At 37.5% G+C, this 24,519-nt stretch overlaps 1 protein-coding gene across 1 annotated transcript in view; it reads left to right on the forward strand.

The window, feature by feature from the left end:
• The window catches only part of SFMBT1 (Scm like with four mbt domains 1), a 262,229-nt gene that overhangs the window by 170,372 nt on the left and 67,338 nt on the right, over positions 1–24,519 (forward strand). The window contains 4 exon segments of the mRNA XM_077129004.1: positions 18,952–19,040; positions 22,467–22,713; positions 23,435–23,529; positions 24,041–24,142. Of these exon segments, the coding sequence (XP_076985119.1) occupies positions 18,952–19,040; positions 22,467–22,713; positions 23,435–23,529; positions 24,041–24,142 (533 nt within the window).

Consider the following 24,519-nt stretch of genomic DNA (forward strand, 5'->3'; position numbering starts at 1 on the left):
ATACCACAGTTTGTTTAGTCACTCTTCTGTTGATGGAGATTTCGGCTGTTTCCATCTCTTTGCAATTGTAAATAACGCTGCTATAAACATTGGTGTGCAAATGTCCGTTTGTGTCTTTGCCCTTAGGTCCTTTGAGTAGATTCCCAGCAATGGTATTGCTGGGTCGTATGGCAATTCTATATTCAGCTTATTGAGGAACCACCAAACTGCCTTCCACAGTGGTTGCACCATTTGACATTCCCACCAACAGTGGATAAGTGTGCCTCTTTCTCCGCATCCTCTCCAGCACTTGTCATTTTCTGTTTTGTTGATAATGGCCATTCTGGTGGGTGTGAGATGATATCTCATTGTGGTTTTGATTTGCATTTCTCTAATGGCCAGGGACATTGAGCATCTCTTCATGTGCCTTTTGGCCATTTGTATTTCCTCTTCTGAGAGGTGTCTGTTCAAGTCTTTTTCCCATTTTGTAATTGGGTTGGCTGTCTTTTTGTTGTTGAGTTGAACAGTCTCTTTATAAATTCTGGATACTAGACCTTTATCTGATATGTCGTTTCCAAATACTGTCTCCCAGTGTGTAGGCTGTCTTTCTACTTTCTTGATGAAGTTCTTTGATGCACAAAAGTGTTTAATTTTGAGGAGTTCCCATTTATTTATTTCCTTCTTCAGTGCTCTTGCTTTAGGTTTAAGGTCCATAAAACCGCCTCCAGTTGTAAGATCCATAAGATATCTCCCAACATTTTCCTCTAACTGTTTTATGGTCTTAGACCTAATGTTTAGATCTTTGATCCATTTTGAGTTAACTTTTGTATAGGGTGTGAGATACGGGTCTTCTTTCATTCTTTTGCATATGGATATCCAGTTCTCTAGGCACCATTTATTGAAGAGACTGTTCTGTCCCAGGTGAGTTGGCTTGACTGCCTTATCAAAGATCAAATGTCCATAGATGAGAGGGTCTATATCTGAGCACTCTATTCGATTCCATTGGTCGATATATCTATCTTTATGCCAATACCATGCTGTTTTGACCACTGTGGCTTCATAATATGCCTTAAAGTCCAGCAGCGCGAGACCTCCAACTTCATTTTTTTCCCTCAAGATGTTTTTAGCAATTCGGGGCACCCTGCCCTTCCAGATAAATTTGCTTATTGGTTTTTCTGTTTCTGAAAAATAAGTTGTTGGGATTTTGATTGGTATTGCATTGAATCTGTAAATCAATTTAGGTAGGATTGACATCTTAACTATATTTAGTCTTCCAATCCATGAACACGGTATGCCCTTCCATCTATTTAGGTCTTCTGTGATTTCTTTTAACAGTTTTTTTTGTGGTTTCTTTATATAGGTCTTTTGTCTCTTTAGTTAAATTTATTCCTAAGTATTTTATTCTTTTAGTTGCAATTGTAAATGGAATTCGTTTCTTGATTTCCCCTTCAGCTTGTTCATTGCTGGTGTATAGAAATGCTACAGATTTTTGAATGTTGATCTTGTAACCTGCTACTTTGCTGTACTCATTTATTAGCTCTAGTAGTTTTGTTGTGGATTTTTCCGGGTTTTTGACATATAGTATCATGTCGTCTGCAAACAGTGATAGTTTTACTTCTTCCTCTCAAATTTTGATGCCTTGTATTTCTTTTTCTTGTCTAATTGCTCTGGCTAGAACCTCCAACACGGTGTTGAATAACAGTGGTGATAGTGGACATCCTTGTCTTGTTCCTGATCTTAGGGGGAAAGTTTTCAATTTTTCCCCATTGAGGGTGATATTAGCTGTCGGTTTTTCATATATTCCCTCTATCATTTTAAGGAAGTTCCCTTGTATTCCTATCCTTTGAGGTGTTTTCAACAGGAAAGGATGTTGAATCTTGTCAGATGCCTTCTCTGCATCAATTGAGATGATCATGTGATTTTTCTGCTTTGATTTGTTGATATGGTGTATTGCATTAATTGATTTTCTTATGTTGAACCATCCTTGCATACCTGGGATGAATCCTACTTGGTCATGATGTATAATTCTTTTAATGTGTTGTTGGATACGATTTGCTAGAATTTTATTGAGGATTTTTGCATCTATATTCATTAGCGAGATTGGTCTGTAGTTTTCTTTTTTTGTAATATCTTTACCTGGTTTTGGTATGAGGGTGATGTTGGCTTCATAGAATGAATTAGGCAGTTTTCCCTCCACTTCGATATTTTTGAAGAGTTTGAGGAGAATTGGTACTAATTCTTTCTGGAACGTTTGGTAGAATTCACATGTGAAGCCATCTGGTCCTGGACTTTTCTTTTTAGGAAGCTTTTGAATGACTAATTCAATTTCTTTACTTGTGATTGGTTTGTTGAGGTCATCTATGTCTTCTTGAGTCAAAGTTGGTTGTTCATGTCTTTCCAGGAACCCGTCCATTTCATCTAAATTGTTGTATTTATTAGCGTAAAGTTTTTCATAGCATCCTGTTATTACCTCCTTTATTTCTGTGAGGTCAGTGGTTATGTCTCCTCTTCCATTTCTGATCTTATTTATTTGCATCATCTCTCTTCTTCTTTTTGTCAATCTTGATAAGGGCCCATCAATCTTATTGATTTTCTCATAGAACCAACTTCTGGTCTTATTGATTTTCTCTACTGTTTTCATATTTTCAATTTCATTTATTTCTGCTCTGATCTTTGTTATTTCTTTCCTTTTGCTTGCTTTGGGATTAGTTTGCTGTTCTTTCTCCAGTTCTTCCAAGTGAACAGTTAATTCCTGCATTTTTGCCTTTTCTTCTTTTCTGATATAGGCATTTAGGGCAATAAATTTCCCTCTTAGCACTGCCTTTGCTGCATCCCATAAGTTTTGATATGTTGTGTTTTCGTTTTCATTTGCCTCGAGGTATTTACTAATTTCTCTTGCAATTTCTTCTTTAACCCACTCGTTGTTTAAAAGTGTGTTGTTGAGCCTCCAGGTATTTGTGAATTTTCTGGCATTCCACCTATTATTGATTTCCAACTTCATTCCTTTATATCCGAGAAAGTGTTGTGTATGATTTCAATCTTTTTAAATTTGTTAAGACTTGCTTTGTGACCCAGCATATGGTCTATCTTTGAGAATGATCCATGAGCACTTGAGAAAAAGGTGTATCATGCTGTTGTGGGATGTAATGTCCTATAAATGTCTGTTAAGTCTAGCTCCTTTATATAATATTCAGATTCTCTATTTCTTTATTGATCCTCTGTCTAGATGTTCTGTCCATTGATGAGAGTGGGGAATTGAAGTCTCCAACTATTATGGTATTTGTGTCTATTTCCCTTTTCAGTGTTTGCAGTGTATTCCTCACGTATTTTGGGGCATTCTGGTTCGGTGCGTAAATATTTAAGATTGTTATGTCTTCTTGTTTAATTGTTCCTTTTATTAGTAGATAGTGTCCTTCTTTGTCTCTTTTAACTGTTTTACATTTGAAGTCTAACTTGTTGGATATTAGTATAGCCACTCCTGCTATTTTCTGGTTGTTATTTGCATGAAATATCTTTTCCCAACCTTTCACTTTCAACCTATGTTTATCTTTGGGTCTAAGATGTGTTTCCTGTAGACAGCATATAGAAGGATCCTGTTTTTTAATCCATTCTGCCATTCTATGTCTTTTGATTGGGGAATTCAGTCCATTAACATTTAGTGTTATTACTGTTTGCGTAATGCTTTCCTCTACCATTTTGCCTTTTGTATTCTATATATCATATCTGACTTTCCTTCTTTCTACACTCTTCTCCATACCTCTCTCTTCTGTCTTTTTGTATCTGATTCTAGTGCTCCCTTTAGTATTTCTTGCAGAGCTGGTCTCTTGGTCACAAATTCTCTCAGTGACTTTTTGTCTGAAAATGTTTTAATTTCTCCCTCATTTTTGAAGGACAATTTTGCTGGATATAGGAGTCTTGGTTGGCAGTTTTTCTCTTTTAGTAATTTAAATATATCATCCCACTGTCTTCTAGCCTCCATGGTTTCTGCTGAGAAATCTACACATAGTCTTATTGGGTTTCCCTTGTATGTGATAGATTGTTTTTCTATTGCTGCTTTCAAGATCCTCTCTTTCTTTTTGACCTCTGACATTCTAACTAGTAAGTGTCTTGGAGGACGCCTATTTGGGTCTAATCTCTTTGGGGTGCGCTGCACTTCTTGGATCTGTAATTTTAGGTCTTTCATAAGAGTTGGGAAATTTTCAGTGAAAATTTCTTCCATTAGTTTTTCTCCTCCTTTTCCCTTCTCTTCTCCTTCTGAGACGCCCACAACACGTATATTTGTGCGCTTCATATTGTCCTTGAGTTCCCTGATACCCTGTTCAAATTTTTCCATTCTTTTCCCGATAGTTTCTGTTTGTTTTTGGAATTCAGATGTTCCATCCTCCAAATCACTAATTCTATCTTCTGTCTCTTTGAATCTATCATTGTACGTATCCATTGTTTTTTCTATCTTTTCTACTTTGTCCTTCACTTCCATAAGTTCTGTGATTTGTTTTTTCAGTTTTTCTATTTCTTCTTTATGTTCAGCCCATGTCTTCTTCATGTCCTCCCTCAATTTATCGATTTCGTTTTTGAAGAGGTTTTCCATTTCTGTTCGTATATTCAGCATTAGTTGTCTCAGCTCCTGTATCTCATTTGAACTATTGGTTTGTTCCTTTGACTGGGTCATATTTTCAGTTATTTGAGCGTGATCCTTTATCTTCTGTTGGCGTCTGCGCATTTAGACAGATTTCCCTGGGTATTGGATCCAAAAGTTTGGAAGATTTTTCTGTGAAATCTCTGGGTTCTGTTTTTCTTATCCTGCCCAGTAGGTGGCGCTCGTGGCACACGTTTGTCTGCGGGTCCCACCAGTAAAAGGTGCTGTGGGACCTCAAACTTTGGAAAACTCTCGCCGTCCGGGAGGTTCGCTAGCTGAAGCGGCTTGAGCCGGCCTGGGGTCCGAACGCAGGGAGGGTTGCTGGCCGCCGCAGCCCGGGAAAGAGCCCGTCCGAATTTCCTAGTCGGCCCGGGGCGACAAGCGTGGCGGGAGGGCGCCAGCGGCAGCGGCCTGCCCGGGAGAGTGCACGTTCCCGGGGAGTCACGGGTTTGGAAGGGGCCTCCCTCACCCGTCACCGTTGCCCGCGGCCTGGGGATTTCCGATCCAATTCTCTCAGTTGGTCCGGGGGCCGCGCGTGGTGTGGGCGCCAGCCGCCTTGGTTTCAGGGGACCACCTCTCCAATTCTCCCAGCCGGCCCAGGAAGGGGGAAGGGAGTGACTCCGGCTGCTTGCCGCCCCGCCCGGTGAGGCCCGCGCGCCTCGGTGATCTCACCCGAGCTGCTTCTTTCAGCCAGCCAGCCGTTCCAGGATGGGGTATGCTGTCTTTTTTATCTCTGTTGTGGCTTTGGGCGCTTTCTGTATCGTTTCTACTCCCCTAGTAGCTGTCCTGGAGAAGAAACTAAGATCCGCGCGTCTTACTAAGCCGCCATCTTCCAGGAAGTCTTCCCTTTCTTTTTATCCTTTAAGTTACCCTTACGATCCTCTTCAATTCTGTGCCCTCTTCCAGACATCCCTCTCCTGTCTTTTTTTTTTTTTAGCTGACAAAACTCCCTTTAGTATTTCTTATAGGGCCAGTCTCTTGTTGACACTTTCTCTTGCAGTTATTCATCTGTGAAAAATTTAATCTGTCCTTCACTTTTGAAGGACACCTTCGGTGAATAAATAATTCTTGGCTGGAAGCTTTTCTCTTTCAGAATCTTAAATATATCTTGCCTTCTTGCCTCCAGGTTCCTGTTCAGTATTCAAATGTGCTCTTGTGTGGTTTCCCTTGTATGTGGTGAATTGCTTTTCTCTTTCTACTTGCAGGACTTTCTGCTTCTCTTCAGCATTTGACAGTCTGATTTGTATGTGTCTGGAGTGGGTCTGTTTGGACTTATTTTATTTGGGGTTTGTTGGGCCCCTTTGATTTGCGTATTTATGTCTTTTATAATGTTTGGGAAGTTTTTCCCCATCATCTGTTTAACTAATCTTCCTAGCCATCTTTTTTACCATTTGTTTTTTGTGTGTTCTCCTGTCTTCTAGTTCATTTATTCTTTCTTCAGCCTCTTCTAATCTGCTGTTGTGTGTCTGTAGTATATTTTTAATTTGGTCAGCAGTAACTTTCATCTCTGTGAGAGCTGCTATTTTTCTATTTATGCTTTCAAATTCTTCTTTATCCTCTTCTAGTATCTTCTTGATATCCTTTATAACCCATGGAAATTATTTAGATTTGTATGACTGTCTTTTATTAATTGTTCCAAATTCTATGTATCCTCCAGTGTTTTAATTTGGTCATTTGTCAGGGACATATGTGCCTGCATTTTCATGTGCTTTGTGATTTTCTGTTGTCTTCAAGGCATTTGATTATCTTGATAAGGTTGTTTTGAAAGTTGATTTCTCTCATTCATCTTAAATTTTGGATTTGTTTGGGTTTGTTTTGAAGGATTCCTTTTGCTCTTGGTTTGTCAGTAATTACGCACCAAACCAAGGCCTGAACCTCAGGCAAGATGCAACTCTACTTGAAGGTAGGCATTTTGTCAGGCTACACGTTCTGTGACTGTGGCAGCAGGCTAAGCAGGATGGGAACTCAGTGTAATTCAAGTCATGACTTTTGGCCTTGGTGCGCCCTGAAAGCTGCTAACCCCAGGGCTGGGGGATGGGAATGTGTACCTCAGCAGAGAATCTGCTTGTGGATCTAATGGGTCTGGTGGTCACCATGCTTCTGCTTGGGATGACCTTGGGCTCTGAGTATTTCGGCTGCCCCTGCCCTCAGCCAATGTGGAAAATCTTGGTGGTATGACACAGCTCATCTTGTTTCCTCGACTGTGCCTCTCCGGTGTGCATGCCTGAGAGTTCTGAGAAGTGGTAGCAGGATCCAACATAATCTTTTTTTACTGGCCGATTGTCCACTCTGTATCTCCCCCCACCTCCTAAAAGGAAGGTCCCCTAGTCCTCACAACAAACCAGGCACCTACAGCCACCTGCCTGGGGTTAGAGGCAGGCCCTGTGCACTGGCTGGAAGGTCTGCACGTCAGCAAACCAAGTCTGCTGGCTTCTGGGTTCCCCTTGGGAGCTTCTAGATACGGAGCTGTGAGGGAGGCGGGAGTGCCCTGCTCCTTCCTGTATGCCGCTGCTTGCCCCAGATTGGGTCATATCTGAGCACACTCATCCCATTTTCTCCGTCCCAGTTTCTCCACTTTTCCATCCAGGACCACCCCATACAAAGACAAAGACCTTCTCTGGTTGCTTTTACCCTGGAAGTGCTGTCCCAGTCATTTTTCTGTGACTTTTCTAATTGTTCATGGAACAGGGGTGAAAGCCTGTCCTATTCCACCATTTTCCCAGAAGTCTCACCACATTTGTTTTATCCTTCTTTCTGTCTCTCATTCACTTTTTTTCAGAGGGTCATTTGTAGACAGATGCCGTTTTGCTCATAAACCTTCTATGCATTCTGAAAAACAAGAACATTCATATAAAAATCAGGAAAATTTGATAAAGTATTATTATTTAATCTACTTGCCTTATTTCATTTTTCCCTTTGTGTCAGAATCATTTTAGAATAAAAGAAAATCCCAGATCATGTGTTGTTTTCAATTGTTATGTCTCACAATTTTCCTTTATCCTGGACAGTTCCTTAGGCTGTGTATATACAGCCAAGGAGTGATTTCCAGGATAAATTGTTACTTGGAAAAATGTGCGCAAAATGGAGGAGGAGGAAAGCATATGAATATTTGAGCGTATGTTGTTTTTTTTAAAACAAAAGAATAAAGCATTTTAGAAAGGTATCTGATGGTAATGAAGAGAATAGAGTGAAAAGGACATGTACTGAGGCTCAGTTTTGAATGTGCTGTATTTTATGGAGTTGACTTTTTGAGCCTTGTAGATATTTTATGTAACTGTAAAACAAAATTAAATTTTAAAAAGTGATTCTTAAAAAAACAAAAGTTCCTCTGAACTGGGACAAAATAGTCTTTTCAATAATTGGGCATGGAAGAACTGGATATCAATAGCCAAGAGAATGAACATCCTACACAAAAATTAACTCAAAGTGGATCAAACACCTACATATAAAAAACAGTACCATAAAACTTCTAGAAGAAATTGTAGGGAAACATCTTCAAGAACTAGTAATAGGAGGTAGCTTCCTAAATTTTACACCCAAAGCACAAGCAACAAAAGAGAAAATAGATAAATGGGAACTCCTCAAAATGAAATGCTTCTGCACCTCAAAAAACTTTGTCAAGGATGCACGGGTAGTTCAGTACTTAGAATGCCCGCCCTCCATGCGGGCGACCCGGGTTCAATTCCCAGACCATGCACACCACCACCACCCCCACCACCAAAAAAAAAGACTTTGTCAAAAAAGGTGAAGAGGCAGTCCACTCAATAGGAGAAAATCTTTAGAAATCACATATCAGACAGAGGTTTGATTTCCTGTATATACAAAGAGATCGTACGACAAAAGAACAAACGACCCAATTATAAAATGGACTAAAGATATGAATAGACATTTTTCTGAAGAGCAAATATAGGTAGCTCAAAAGCACATGAAGAGATGCTCATTTTCACTGGCTATAAGGGAAATGGCAGATCAAGACTACAATGAGATACCACCTCACACCTATAAGAATGGCTGCTATTAAACAAACAGGAAACTATAAATGTTGGAGAGGATGTAGAAAAACTGGGACACTTATACACTACTGGTGAGAAGGTATAATGGTGAAGCCACTTTGGAAGACTGTTTGGCAGTTCCTTAGGAAACCCAGTATCAAGTTGTTCTATGACCCAGCAATAGCACTACTTGGTATATACCCAGAAGAGCTGAAAGCAACAACACAGAGATTTGCACACCAATATTTATAGCAGCATTATTGACAATCGCCAGAAGATGGAAGCAAACCAAATGCCCATCAACAGATGAGTGGATCAACTGTGGTATATATATATATATACTATGGGCTATTATGCAACAGTAAATCAAAATGACGTCCTGAAGCACATGACAAGAAGTATTATCAGCCTTGAGGATATAGTGCTGAGTGACATTAGCCAGACACAAAAGGACAGATACTGTATGATTCCACTTTTATGACCAGCATTAAGGTATCATCAGAAACTTATAATACAGAATATAGGGGACTTAGAGATACGTAGAAGCTAGAGATGGGTGAACCATTAGCTAATGAGGTTGAACTCCAGTGTAAGGGAACAGATAGGAGTGAAGGTGATTCTCTAGTGGGTCTAGAAGTAATATTACAATATTGAAGATGAACAAGATTGAAGGGGGTTGTATAGACCTACATGTGCCACTGACTCATACTAGAAATTTGAATGAGTTCTTGTAACAGTTGCTTCAAAGAGGGTAAGATAGTGTGTAATTGGAGCTGAAGGGATACAGACTGTGCAACAGGACTGGATACAAAAACTCAGAAATGGACAGCACAATACTACCTAACTGTAATGTAATTCTGTTAAAACACTGAATGAAGCTGCATGTGGGAATGATAGAGGGAGGAGGGTTGGGGACATAATTGAAATCAGAAAGAAAGATATATGTTAAAGATCGAGATGGTATAATCTAGGAATGCTTAGAGTGTATAATAATAGTGAAATGTACAATGTACAAATTTAAAAATGTTTTGGCATGAGGAAGAACAAAGAAATGTCATTATTGCAGCCTGCTGAAAATAGATGATAATTAATACTTTAAAATGTCACCTATGTGTGAGACTAAAGCAAAAAAATGTTTGTTACAAAATTTATATTTTGACTAGAGCATTTCCTAATATAACTCATGTAGATAGTTTGATTGAATGTCATAAGTACTTGGAATCTCAGGTAGCACATGAGATTTTGTTGGTTTGTCCAGAGTGAGGCCCCAATGAATCCCAGAATGATTTGATCAGTGACTGGAAAAGTATTTGCAAGTCCCCTTCGGGGAATGGTGAGAGTGGGGAGAAATTCAACTTCCCCAAGTTGGATTCTTGATATTCTCACAAGCAGTGTGGACAACCAAAGCTATAGGCTGAGCCCCCAGTCTTGGGTTTGTTCACATGAAACTTAACCCCACAAAGGATAGGTCAGGTCTACTTAAAATTTAGGCCTAAGAGAGTCACCCCCAAGAGAGCCTCTTTTGTTGCTCAGATGTGGCCTCTCTCTCCAGCCAACATGATGAGCAGTCTCACCACCCTCCCCCTCTCTGCATGGGACATGACTCCCAGGGGTGTGAACCTTCCTGGCAACGTGGGACAGAGATCCTGGAATGAGCTGAGACTCAGCATCAAGGGACTGGGAAAAACCCTAGAATGAGCTGAGAATTAACATCAAGGGATTGAGAGAACCTTCTTGACCAAAGGGGGAAGAGTGAAATGAGACAAAGTGTCATTGGCTGAGAGATTCCAAATAGAGTCGAGAGGTTATCCTGGAGGTTATTCTTATGCATTAAGTAGATATCACCTTGTTGTTCAAGATGTAGTGGAGAGGCTGGAGGGAACTGCCTGAAAATGTAGAGCTGTGTTCCAGTAGCCATGTTTCTTGATAATGATTGAACAATGATATAGCTTTCACAATGAGACTCTGTGAATGTGAAAACCTTGTGTCTGATGCTCCTTTTAGCTACTATATCAACAGAAGAGTAGAACATATGGAATAAAAATAAATAATAGGGGGAACAAATGTTAAAATAAATTTAGTTTGAAATGCTAGTGGTAGATGAAAGTGAGGGGTAAGGGGTAAGGTATGTATAATCTTTTTTTTCTCTATTATCATTTTATTTCTTTTTCTGTTGTCTTTTTATTTCTTTTTTCTAAATCAATGCAAATGTACTAAGAAATGATGAATATGCAACTATGTGATGATATTAAGAATTACTGATTGTATATGTAGAATGGAATGATATCTTAATGTTTTGTTTGTTGATTTTTTTAATTAATAAAAAAAGTTAAAAAAAATTACTTCAAAGATATGATTCTTGTATAAAAAGTGTTTAAGTTCAAGGTAGAGGGGGAAAACTGCCATTGCATGCTATGAGCTATATTCAAAAGGAAACCATCAGCACTACCACAGCAACAGCAGAGGTAAATAATGGGGTAAGGGAAAAGAGTTAAGAGGAGGTTTAGATTTCCTATTTGGCAAGGGTGTGTTTATTGGTTTTCTGTCTTTTGGAAACAATGAAATTATCTAAAATTGAGAATGTTGATGGACTGTGGACTTTGGGCCTTCTGCATGATGCCTGATGAATGCAGGTGGCTGAAGGATGAACTGACAGAAAAGTAGATTGGTGAACGATGGTGTCTACTCATGAATGAAGGTTGTACTGTTACATAAAGGAGGAATGTTGTGAGGCATGCAACAATGTGAATGAACATGTGGGACATTTGGTGAAACAAAATAAGCCAGAAACAAAAGAACAACAATGGTATGGTCACCTTTAGAAAATACTTGTAAGAAAACAGGGCTCTAGATTATAAGCTTTTAGAGCAGACACATTAAGCCTGGAGTGGTGATTATTATTTCTGGATTTTGAGAGGCTGTTTTATATATATAACCTGATATTTAGAGATAAGAACGAAACCAGATAGGTTGGGGTTAAAATAATTCAGCACGTAGGGGTGAGGAAGACAGTGTCTATATTTTAGAACCACACATACTCTTTGAGACCAATAGAGGAAAGGTTTATTTAGTCTAGAACTGAAATTTTCTGTAGTGCATGATCTAATTCAACCTACCTGTATAGCTCATTTGAACAACTGAAACACAGGGAGCACAGAATGAGAAAAAGGTCCTTTAATCCTGCATAGATTGTTGTAATGCCTGGAAACATCCTATAGTATATTAACCAGATAATCAGAAAGTATTGGCAATGTCCCCTGAGGGAGGGGAGAAAGACTGTGGACTTACTAAACCTTAATCACCAGGGAATCCCCTGATACTGTGTCACACTTTAGGAATATCCAAATCCATAGGCCATGCCCTTGATCATGAGGCTTACTCTTGTGAAGCTTATGTAGGTAGCATAGAAGCTTAGACTGCCTATAGGCATGCCTAAGAGTTACTTCTGGAGGACCTTGTTTGTTGCTCAGATGTAGCTTCAGTCTCTCTAAGCCCAACTTTGCAAGTGAAATCATTGCCCTCCCCTCTATGTGGGATATGATATCCAGGGGTGAAAGTCTCCCTGGCGACATGGGAGATCAGGGCTTCCAGGTATGAATCCAGACCTGGAATCCTGTAACCACTTTCAAAGAGTGCTTTGAAAACTGTTACTTTCATATACATGTTATACTATACAATAAAGAAAGTTAAAAAAAAAAAAAAAAGTAAAATCACACAGAGGAACCTAACTATGTATGGAGTTTATGGAATAACCACACAGAAGAGACCTATTCACTGACTTTAAAATCTGGTAATTATGGGCGGTGCAACGGTGGCTCAGTGGTAGAATTCTCTCCTGCCATGTTGGAGACCCAGGTTCAATTCCCAGAGCCAGCCCATGAAAAAAACAACAACAACTAGTAGTTAGAATATATATCCCTAGTAGGGATATACCCTAAGGACAAAAGTAAAAACTGCTGCAAAAAATATCTTACACTGTTTTCAGTAATCATGTTGTTCATAATAGAGTTGATGCTGTTATTTTTTTTTAACTTTTTTATTGTATACCGTAATATATACAAAGCAAAGAAAGAGAAAAGCAATAGTTTTCAAAGCACTCTTCAATAAGTAGTTACAGGACAGATGCCATAGATTCTCATGGGCTAACATACCATCCTCTCAGATCTTTTTCTTCTAGCTGCTCCAGAATATAGGAGGCTAGAAAGAATGAATATTTTTTTATCGTTACAATTGACTTTATTTTTCTTTTTTGTGAAAAATAACATATATACGAAAAAGCAATAAATTTCAAAGCGTAGCACAACAATTAGTTGTAGAACAGATTTCAGAATTTGATATGAGTTACAATTCCACAATTTTAGGGTTTTACTTCTAGCTACTCTATGATACTGGAAACTAAAAGAAATATCAATTTAGTGTGTCAGCAATCATATTCATTTGTTAAACCCTACCTTCTCTGTATAACTCCACTATCATCTTTGATCTTTCTATCCCACTCTCTAGGGGTATTTGGGCTATGGCCTTTCTAACTTCTTCGTGTTGGAAGGGGCTGTCAGTAGTATGGCATAGGGAGATGGAACTAGCAGATGTTTTGGGGAGCCTATTCCCTCTAGGTTTCATGTGGACTCATGTGGTCTAGGGACCCATCTAAAAGATTACATAAGCTTCACAAGAGCAAGCATCAAGATCAAGGACTTGGCCTATTGATTTGGGTGACCCTGATGTTTGACACAGTATCAGGGAATTCCCTGATTGTAAAGTTTAATAGTTCCATATTTTTTCTCCCACCCCTCAAGGGACTTTGCCAGTACTTTTTGTTTGTTTGTTTTGCATGTGCGGGCACCGGGAATCGAACCGGGTCTCCAGCATGGCAGGCGGGAACTCTGCTTGTTGAGCCACCTTGGCCTGCCCACCAATATTTTTTGATTATCTGCTTAACATATTCTAGGATGTGTCCAGGCATTACATATTAAAGGCCCTCATTCTTTTTCTGGGCTTCCTGTGTTTCAGGTTGTTCAAATGAGCTATCCAGGTTGAGTTAGAATATGTGCTACAGAAAATTTAGGCTGTGGACAAAATAAACCTTTCTTCCTTTGGCCTCAAAGATTAGGTGTCATTCTAAAATATAGATAATGTTTTCCTTACCCCTGTGTTCTGAATTACCTTAATCCCAGCCTGATAGGCTTCATGCTTATCTCTAAATATAGGTTATAGATAGAGAAACAGCCTCTCAAAATTCAGAAATAATAATTACTACTCCGGATTAAATGTGCCTACTAGAAGAGCTTACAATCTAGGCCCTTGTTTTCTTATGAACTTTTTCTATAGGAGACCATACAAAAATTTTTCTTTCATTTCTGGTTTATTTAGCCTCACCAAATGTCCCACAGGTTCATTCATATTGTTGCATGCAGAAGATTTCATTCATATTTTTAGCAGCACAATATTTGGTCATATTTATACACCATCGTTTGCCAATCTCTTTCTCAGTCAGTGCATCCTTTAACCACCTGTACTCATGTATAAAGCCTGAAGTCTACAGTCCATCTCAACTCTCAATTTTAGATCATTTCATTGTTCCCAAGAGAAGGATAACCAATAAACACACCCTCACCAAATAGGAAATCTAAACCTCCCCTTAACTCTTGTCCCTTCCCTCATTATTTACCCCTGCTGTTACTGTGGTACTGCTGATGTTTTCCTGTTAAACATAGTCCATAGCATGCAGTAGCACTCTTCCCCCCTGTACCCTGGATTTTAGCACTCTTTGTACACAAATCATACCTTTGAAGTAGTTCTTGCAAGAAATTGTTTCTAGTGTTAATCAATGGAGATCTATACAACCTTTCAATCTTGTTCACCTTCAGTATGGTAATATTAGTTATACACCCACTACAGAACCGCCTTCACTTTTATCTATTCCTTTACATTTGAGTTCAACCTCATTAGCTAGTCGTTTACCCATCTCTGGCTTCTGTGTATCACTAAATCCTCTATATTCCGTATTATAAGCCTCTGCTTTTACTTTACCATGGTCGTAAAAGTGGAGTCATACAGCATCTATCCTTCTGTGTCTGGCTTACTTTACTCAGCATTATGTCCTCAAGGCTCATGCATCTTGTTATGTGGTTCCGGACACCATTTCTTCTTAATGCTGCATAATATTCCATTATATATATATACCACATATTGTTAATTCATTCATCTGTTGATGGGCATTTGGATTGTTTCCATCTTTTGGAGATTTTAAATAATGCTGCTATAAATATTGGTGTGCAAGTATCTGTTTGTATCACTGTTTTCAGCTCTTCTGGGTATATGCCAAGTAATGGATTGCTGGATCATAGGACAACTTTATATTTTGTTTCCTAAGGAACCGCCAAATTGTATTCCATAGCGGCTGTACCATTATATATTCCCACCAGCAGTGCATAGTGTCCCAGTTTCTCCACATCCTCTCCAACATTTATAGTTTCCTATTTGTTTAGTAGTAGCCATTCTTACAGGTATGAGGTGGTATCTCATGTAGTCTTGTTTTGTATTTCCTTTATAGCTAATGAAAAGTGAGCATCTCTTCATGTATTTTCTCTTCAGAAGAATGCCTATTCATATGTTTAGCCCATTTCATAGTAAGGGTGATTGTTCTTTTGTTGTTGAGTTGTATGATTGCTTTATGTATACAGGATATCAAATCTTTATCCGATGTGTGGTTTCCAAATATTTTCTCCCATTGAGTTGGCTGCCTCTTCACCTGTTTGGCAAAGTCTTTTGAGGTGCAGAAGCATTTGATTTTGAGGAGTTCCCATAAATCTACCTTTTTCTTTTGTTGCATGTGCTTTGTGTGTAAAGTTTAGGAAGCTACCTCCTATTAGTAGGTCTTGAAGATGTTTCCCTACATTTTCTTCTAGAAGCTTTATGGTATTAGTTCTTATATTTAGATGTTTGATCCACTTTCAGTTAATTTTCGTATAGGGTGTAAGGTAAGCGTCCTCTTCCATTCTTTTGGCTATTGATATCCAGTTCTTCCATGCCTGTTTATTGAAACGACTATTTTGTCCAGTTCAGTGGATTTGGGGGCCTTGTCAAAAATCTGTTGACCATAGATTTGGTGGTCTATTTCTGCGATTCGATTCCTTTGGTCAATGCTTGTATCTTTGTGCCAGTACCATGCTGTTTTGACCACTGTGGTTTTATAATAGGTTTTAAAGTCAGAAAGTGTTGATCCTCCCACTTCATTCTTTTTTGGGATGCTTTTAGCTATTCAGGATGCTTTTAGCTATTTCCCTTCCAGATGAATTTGGTAGTTAGCTTTTCCAAGTCTTCAAAGTAGGTTGTTGGAATATTGATTAGTACTATGTTGAATCTGTAGATCAATTTGGGTAGACTTGGCATCTTAACTATATTTTAGCCTTCCTATCCATGAACAGGGAATGTCTTTCCAGCTATGTAGATTTTCTTTGATTTCATTTAGCAACGTTATGTAGTTTTCTGTGTACAAGTCCTTTATGTCCCTAGTTAAGTTCATTCCTAAGTATTTGATTCTTTTAGTTGCTATTTTGAGTGGAATTTTTTCCTCAACTGACTCGTCAGCTAGGTCATTGTTTGTCTATAGAAACATTACTGATTATTGCATATTAATTTTATATCCCACCACCTTGTGGAATTTGTTTGTTAGCTCAAGTAACTTTGTTGTTGATTTCTCAGGATGTTTTTAGTATCTTGGCGTCTGCAAATAATGGAAGTTTTACTTCTTCCTTTCTAATATGGATGCCATTTATTTCTTTGTCTTGCATGATTGCTCTAACTAGTACTTCTGGTACAATGTTGAATAATAGCGGTGACAGAGGGCATCCGTGTTTATTCCTGATCTTAGTGGGAAAGCTTTCAGTCTCTCATCATTGAGTACAATGCTGGCTATCGGTTTTTCATATATTTCCTTCATCATATTGAGGAAGTTACCTTTGATTCCTATCTTTTGAATGTTTTTATCAGAAACGGATGTTGAATTTTGTTGAATGCTCTTTCAGCATCAGTCAAGATGATCATGTCATTTTTCCCTTTTGACTTGTTAATATGCTAATTAATTAATTGATTTTCTTGTGTTGAACCATCCTTGCATTCCATGTATATACCCCACTCAGTCCTGGTGTACAATTCTTTTAATGTGGTGTTGTAGTCCATTTGCTAGTATTTTGTTGAGAAGTTTTGTATCTACATTCATTAGGGAGATTGACCTGTAGTTTTCCTTTCTTATTGCATCTTTACCCAGTTGTTGTTGTTATTTTGAACGTATTGTGTATTGTTGGATAAAATAAATTAATTAAATTGGTGTAATTGGAAAGTAGGATTTTCAGCATGGAAGAAATGGAATTAGAGCTTACATAGATGAGGTTAAGAAAAGCAGTATACTGTATTCCTCGATTTGTGTTAGAAGTATCTATATGAACTCTTGGTATAATTTATTTTGGAGACAAGGAAAATGGGTAAAAATTGACTAGTTCTGAACACTGAAAAACCTCCTCCCCCAGCAGCTAGCCCCAAAATGCTTCAGTCTGCTGGAAGAGGGCATCACTTTGATGATGCCTTGATTTGTACCTCTCCTAGCCTCAAAACCATGAGCCAGTAAAATCCCATTGTTTAACCCATCCCATTGCATTGTATTTGCTTTAGCCAGGAGGAAGCTAAAATAATACTTATTATCATCATGTCAAGAGGACCTAGGAGCTGACCTAAAAAGACAAGCTGTAGTTAAAGATGAGATAATATGGACATCAAAAAGGACACTAGCTACAATGGCTTTAAATACTTCATGTGTGTTTTAATCCATGATTTTGGGAGGGAGTTTTAAACAGAACCCTCATTGGTCACCTTTAGAGAATGCTGGAGAAGTAATTCATAATTTTAAATGCTGACAAATACTGGGATAGGATAAAGATAATAAAGTGTATATTCTCCCATTTTTTAAAAATATATCTCTTTGTGTAATCTGATAGTTAATGAAATGAAGATGTTCTTTATAGAAGCATTCTCATTAGTAAATGAAAAAGGAATAATAGAATTTGAATATCACCGTTTTCATCCCCTAATGAATAAATAAATCTATGCAAATACCATTAAAAGCTGCTAATGTCACAAAAAGAGTGACAAAACCAGACCTCCTGTGCTTGTTCATGGAAGGATATGACTCCATTTATGAAATATTCTTGCCAAAAAAAAAAAGTGAAACCTCAATTTAATTAAGCTTCTGGTTCATACAGTTCTAAAAAAAATACAGGAGACAGAGGAACAACTTTTCACCATGAGGAGGCAACTAATAAATCCAGAGTCAGAAAAGCTGTCTGAACAGAGCAAAAGTCTGAGTTTCTCAACAAATATGCTGCAAGTGAAAGAGGGGTGGGTGGTGGAAGGGTGGGGTGGGCAGTGGTTGGAAAGGAAAGTCTACAAATTAAAAGAAAGTTAAGAGATATATCAACCATTTCCTATGTATGAATCTTATTTGAATCCTGATTTGACCTAACAAGTAGAAAAAAACTTTTATGAGGCAATTAGGGAACTGCAACATTGACTGGATATTTGATATTAAGGAATTACTGTTAATTTTTTAAATGTATGATGATGTTATTGCAGTTACGTAAAAAGAGTATTCTTTTGATGATAATTATCAAAATTTACATGGATAAAATTTTATCAATTTTATATTGCTTCAAAATAGTCCGGGGTTGGGTGGGAATAGAGTGGATGAGGATATACACTTTATATAGTGAAGGGTCCCATCGTAGATTTTTTAGGCTTCAGGGGCCACACGATCTCTGTCCGAACTGTTCAACTGTCTCTTCGTAGTGTGAAAGTAGCCATGGACAATATATAAACGAGTAGGCATGGTTGTATTCTAATAAAAATTTATTTCTAAAAAAAAAGATAGTGGGTTCGATTTAGCTGACAGGTTGTGATTTTTTAGCTTCTGGTCCAAATGAAACAGATTGGTAATCAGGTGACAGTTGTTGAAAGTAAGGTACTTAGGAATTCATTTTACTATTTTCTCCACTTTTGTATATGTTTGACAATTTCCATTATATAAAAATAGGTGCTTTTTTGGATAAAGTTATAGTAACAGGGAGATGGGCTTATTCCCTTTGTTTTGTGTATAACTCTTACTAAATTTACCAAGAAGTAGCTCTGTCTGTCCAGAACAGAGTATTTTTATTCTTTAGCTCTTAAAGGAAAAGCAATACATTGGACTCTTAAATCTTAAAATGAGAAATGTAGCTTAGGATTAGAAAGCAGTTTAGTTTCTTTATGTCTGTGGTTGATGGTATAGTAATCAGTAATTTATTCCTCATCTAGGCATTAGAGATAAAGTGTCTGATTGTGATGAATTTCTGCGGCAGACCCTGATGGGAGCATGTAGTCCTCCTGTTCCACTGCTAGAGGGCGTGAGTATTACTGCCTGCTGAATCAATATGGAAAACCCATTTAATCTTCAGTTATACTTCCTCTCCAAAGAATCTTAAAATTGTTTGCTCATTTTACCACACCTAAGCAAATAAACATGATTATTAGAGTCAAAAGCATGGATATTGAGAGGTTTCTTTTTTATTAGGTACATTATTAAACTTACTCTCAGAAGTTGCAAACTGGCGGTTTGCTCAGTGCCTAAAAATTTTCTAAATTAGTTGCTAATACATCATAATCCAATTTTCCAGATTCTTTACACAGTTGGAAAATGTGACCTCCTTGGGCTCTCACTCTGGAGCTGAGTAGGGGTTGATTCCATGTGAGTGGGCTCCCTGTGGGCCTGCTCTTTCGTGTAAGGACAGGTATTTATGATTTCCAGCCGGATCACTTGGGGCCCCTTTTCTTTTGCTTAGGAGAGACTGGACCTATTGCATTCTCACCACCTACCTCCTTTGAGTAGTCCTTTTAAATTAGCATAGCGTTTGAGTTTGTTAGTGAGTATAGATATCTTGTTTTCATGAAATGAATTTATTTGGTTGTGACATTTCTGAGTTTATATCTTGTCCCTTTCTGTCATCACAGTAACTTTCTTTGTGGTATGCATGAAATGCTGAGTTTTCTTTTCCATGTTTCCTTCATTTGTTTTTTGTTTGTTTACTTGCAGGGACTGTCATGAAAATGCTATTTAAAAAAATAGCTTTATTGAGTTATAACTCACCTGTCATATATTTTACCTATTTAAAGTGTGTACAGTTCATTTCCTTTTAGTATAGTCACAGGGTTGTACAACCACAATCTTAATTTTAGAACAGTTTTGTCTCTCCTAAGAGAAACCTCATAACCATTAGCAGTCAATCCCCATTCCCCCCTTTTCTACCTCTGCTACCCCTGCCCAGACCTAAGCAACCCAGTAATGTAATTTCTGTGTCTATGAATTTCGTTATTAATATTTCACAGAAATGGAGTCATAAAATATGAGGTCTCTGAGACTTGTTTCTTTCACTTAGTATATTTTCAAGATTGATCCATGTTATAGCATATATCAGTACTTCATTCCTTTGTACTGCCGAATAATAGTCCATTGGCTAGATATATACCACATTATATTTACCTGTTTGTCAGATGTGATGGACATCTGCATTATTTTCGGTACTATGAATAATGCCACTCTGAATGTTCGTGGACAGGTTTTTATGTAGACGTGTGTCTTCTTTTCTTTTGAGTATGTCCCTAGGGGTTGAATTGCTAGGTTTTATGGTAACTTTGTATTTAAAGTTTTTGTGGAATTGCCAAACTGTTTTCCACATTGGTTGCATTTTACATTCTTACCAGAAGTATATGCTGGCTCCATCCTTACTATCTTTTTGTTTCTAGCTGACCTAATGGATGTGAAGTGGTATTTAATTGTGATTTTGATTTTAAATTTCCGTAATTGCTAATAATCATTTCATGTGCATATTAGGCTAATTGTGTATCTTTTTTTGAGAAATGTCTATTCAGATCTTTTGCCTGTTTTTAATTGGATTGTTTATTTCTTATTATTGAGTTGTAAGAGCTTTTTATATATTCTATATACAAATCCAGAATCAGATAAATGATTTGTAAATTTTTCTTCCCATTCTGTGGCTTGTCTTTTCTCCTTCTTGATAGTATCGTCACAAAAGTTTGTAATTTTGATGTAGTCCAATATATCTGGTTTTTTCTTTTGTTACTCATGCTTTTGATATATCTAAGAAGGTCAATGAAGATTTACTCCTGTTTTCTTCTAGGAGTTTTATAATTTAAACTCTTTAAATTTGAATTCACACACATTCTGTTTTAAATCTTGATTAGGGTGTACATTATTTCAGGCTGTTCTTTATATTTTATACTCTGGCTATAAACAGAGTCTAAAATATATAGACTCATTTCATTATGCTTAGCCAGAGTCTTTCATATCCTACACACTCAGTAAAATTTGAAAAAATGAATGAAATCATGAACAAATAATTGATGGAATATCCTGCTCTACACTAACCTTGATTCTGCGTTCCTAAATTTTAGCAGTGAATGTGTTCAGCTATTTGTTCATATGGCCTTTTTTCATTTGTTCATATGCCTCAGGTTTTCCAGAGAAACAGGACCAACAGGTTATATGTATATATAGGAGATTTATTATGAGGGTTGGTTCATCCAATCCTTGGGACTAGCTTTCTGAATTCTGTAGAACAGGCCAGAAGCTGGAAATTCCAGTAAGGATGATGTTGAAGTCTTGAATCAAATTCCTTGGACTGGAAACTTAGGAAGGCGTGGAAGATAAAGTCCACAACAACAGAATCCCTTTTTTTTCCTCTGGAACCCTCAGTTCTTGAGGTTCCAAGAGGAAGATCTCCAATCAATTGGATGATTGATTGATTACCCACATTATTGAGGGTAGTTTCTTATATTTAAAATCAACTCATTATAGATTCTAATCCCATCTGTGGAAGTACCTCCACAACAACTGAGCCAATGCTTGACACCACAACCTAGCCATGTATATGTGTGTGATGGTTAATTTTATTTGCCAGCGTCACCCAGCAGTTCTACTAGGAAGGAATATAAGAATGAGGGTTGTGAGTAGGTTAAATGATGATTTTGGAATGATGTTCTTTTCCTGCTCTTTATTGTAGATATTAATATATCTAGGTAGTGAGAATTAAACTTTTCCTTCCCGTAAGGGTAATCAAAAGCTCTGTGTTCATTAGAAGAACATTGTTGTGACATGAGTAAAAAAATAGAAACAACAGAAATGCCATCAGTTGGGGAGTGGAAAAATTATTGCCCATTCTCAATACAGAATATAATCAAAGAGTTTAAAAGACCAAGGAAGATTTATATATTTACAACAGAAGATATACCTGATATATTAACTGAAGAACACAAATTGTAAAACAGTATATAATGATACTATTTTCAAAAAATCATAGAGAGAGAGAGATACAGACCCAACAGGCTCACAAAGTAGTGTTGACTTGTATATAGAAAACCCAGTATCAAAGTGTGAATGCTAGAGTGTTTATTGTGGTTCCTTCTTGGAGGTAGGATTACAGGGAACTTTGACTTCTGTTATGCTTAATGTTTTTCATGATCATATTTGCTTTTATAATATCAGACTAAGTAATGATATTTTAAAAATTCTTGCTAGATAAAACTAAATAACACAGATCTATTGGAATTGTCTTATAGATAGACTTTCTTCAAGATAAACATTTTCATATCACCTAGAAATAATACTGTGAGAGGCTTGTATATTAGGCAGTTCAATGTTAGTGGTTTTTGGAGAGGTGAGAATGTAAAGGCTACTTTGAGCTCATAGAACCTTACTTTTTTAAAAAAATTTATTGTGATAACGTCTTTCATTTAATCATTTCCCTTTCTTACAGCTCCGTAATGGGAGGAATCCTTTAGATCTCATTGCTCCAGGTTCTAGGCTAGAATGCCAAGCTTTCCAGGACTCTTTAAGCGCTTGGATTGTTACTGTGGTAGAAAACATTGGTGGAAGGCTGAAGCTGCGGTACGAAGGACTTGGAAGCTCTGACAGTTTTGAGCACTGGTTATATTACTTGGATCCATTTCTTCATCATGTTGGTTGGGCTACTCAACAGGGATATGAGCTTCAGCCCCCATTAGGTGAAGGCTAATATAACATCTTAAAAGAACTATTATCTTATTGTTACATTATATTATTAATATCTCTTAGCCTAGAAAATATGTTATTCTGCATATTATGAAAGTCTTTGTTTACATAGTAGAGGTATTGCAAAATGTATTTGGAATTATTGCTTTAGTAATAATTTCTCTTAGTTTTGTTGCTTTTATTATTTGTCACACCTACTGATAAACCTCACAGACTTCTGCCCCCTACCCATACTGACCCCTTGCCAAAAGTAAAGAAAAATTCCTTAGGTAGCATTCAGATAAGCATAGTGATAGGACAAGTTTGGGGTTCACAGTGAAATTTTGATTAAAATAAATTCCAGGGCAGGCAATGGTGGCTCAGTAGCAGCGTTCTCACCTGCCATGCTGGAGACCTGGGTTCGATTCCTGGTGCCTGCCCATGTAAAAATAAATAAATAAATAAATAATTTTTGCATTTATCATTCTCTGTCCCAATTTGGATGTTGTATTATATTATGGAATAATAATGTAGATATTTTTATTAAACTTATTATCCAGGCTCGGAATAGAGCAGTGTACTCAAGTTCCTTGAGTGAAAAAATGGAAATAAAAAAACTGAGTCCTTTCGTTTTCCCAGTTGAAAGTGACTTTATTTTTGTGGATGCTCTCAGAAAAGTTAAAAAGTGTATAGGTTTTCTCATCATCTAAAGCATCCTGCCTTATTTCACTAAAGCCATCAGACATCTGAAAAATGAAGCAGAGTGGCAAGAGATCTTGGCCCAAATGAAAGAAGAGGAGAAAGAGCCATTACCATCTTACTTATTTAAGGTAAATACAAACAAACAAAAATTTTATAAATAGGCATTGTCTCCTCATAGTGAGGAAAGCAACTTGGGGATGGTAAAAAGGGTAAAGAAAATAACTCTTGGACTCATTGAAAGTTCTGTGGCTCTGTAGGAGGGAAAGAAGTTTTAAAGGGGGAATGATGAACATCTTTTATCTTTTAACAGTAATCTAGATTTTCTCCCAGAGATTTTGAACCTTTTAGTTTCTACTCTTAACTATATAGCTCTAATTCATTATAAAATTAAATTGTTTTTTTCTCCAGATTTCCCCTGTGTTCTGCATATAGAGTATAAGAGTACTTTCGCAGAATTTGTCTGTGGTTTATTATCCTAAATAGTTTTTCCCAGGGAAGCAAATTATAAGATTAGATGATTTACCAGAAGCTGGACATTTCAGTCATTTTAATTAGTCAGGTTACTATTCATCTATATATGAGTATAAAATGAACATGAAAATATTACATTTCTAGTCCATCTTGGTATTTGCATTTCAGGACAAACAAGTGATTCACACTCATACGTTCTCTGTAAACATGAAATTGGAAGCTCTGGACCCCTGGTCTCCTTTTGGGATCTCTCCTGCTACAGTTGTTAAGGTAAAATAGGGGCAGCTGTCTTCATGAGAATTCCTGTCAGAGTGACTGGTTTAGGAACTTGGGCAGTGTTTTGATCTTCAGTCCTTACTAGTCCAGCCCATTGTTCTTCCTAAACTGTGGGGCTAAAACTACTTCAGTACACATTTTGTATCTGTATTGTCCAGTTCTCTGTGTCCCATTCCTTCTTCAGAGTTTGTCACTCCAGCCAGCTGAAGTAGGGTAAGGCCCAGGCAGCAGAGGATTGAGGGCACGTTCTTTGGGGCAGGCCTAGCTGTAAATAAGTAGAGATTTAACTGACCGGTATGCATGGCATCCAAAAATGATGGAGGCAGGTGGCGTCATGAGTATTCGTGCAGGTTCAGGTCTCAGGTGAGGTG

Source organism: Tamandua tetradactyla, chromosome 15 (assembly GCF_023851605.1).
Source record: "Tamandua tetradactyla isolate mTamTet1 chromosome 15, mTamTet1.pri, whole genome shotgun sequence".
In the NCBI taxonomy this organism is placed as follows: domain Eukaryota; kingdom Metazoa; phylum Chordata; class Mammalia; order Pilosa; family Myrmecophagidae; genus Tamandua; species Tamandua tetradactyla.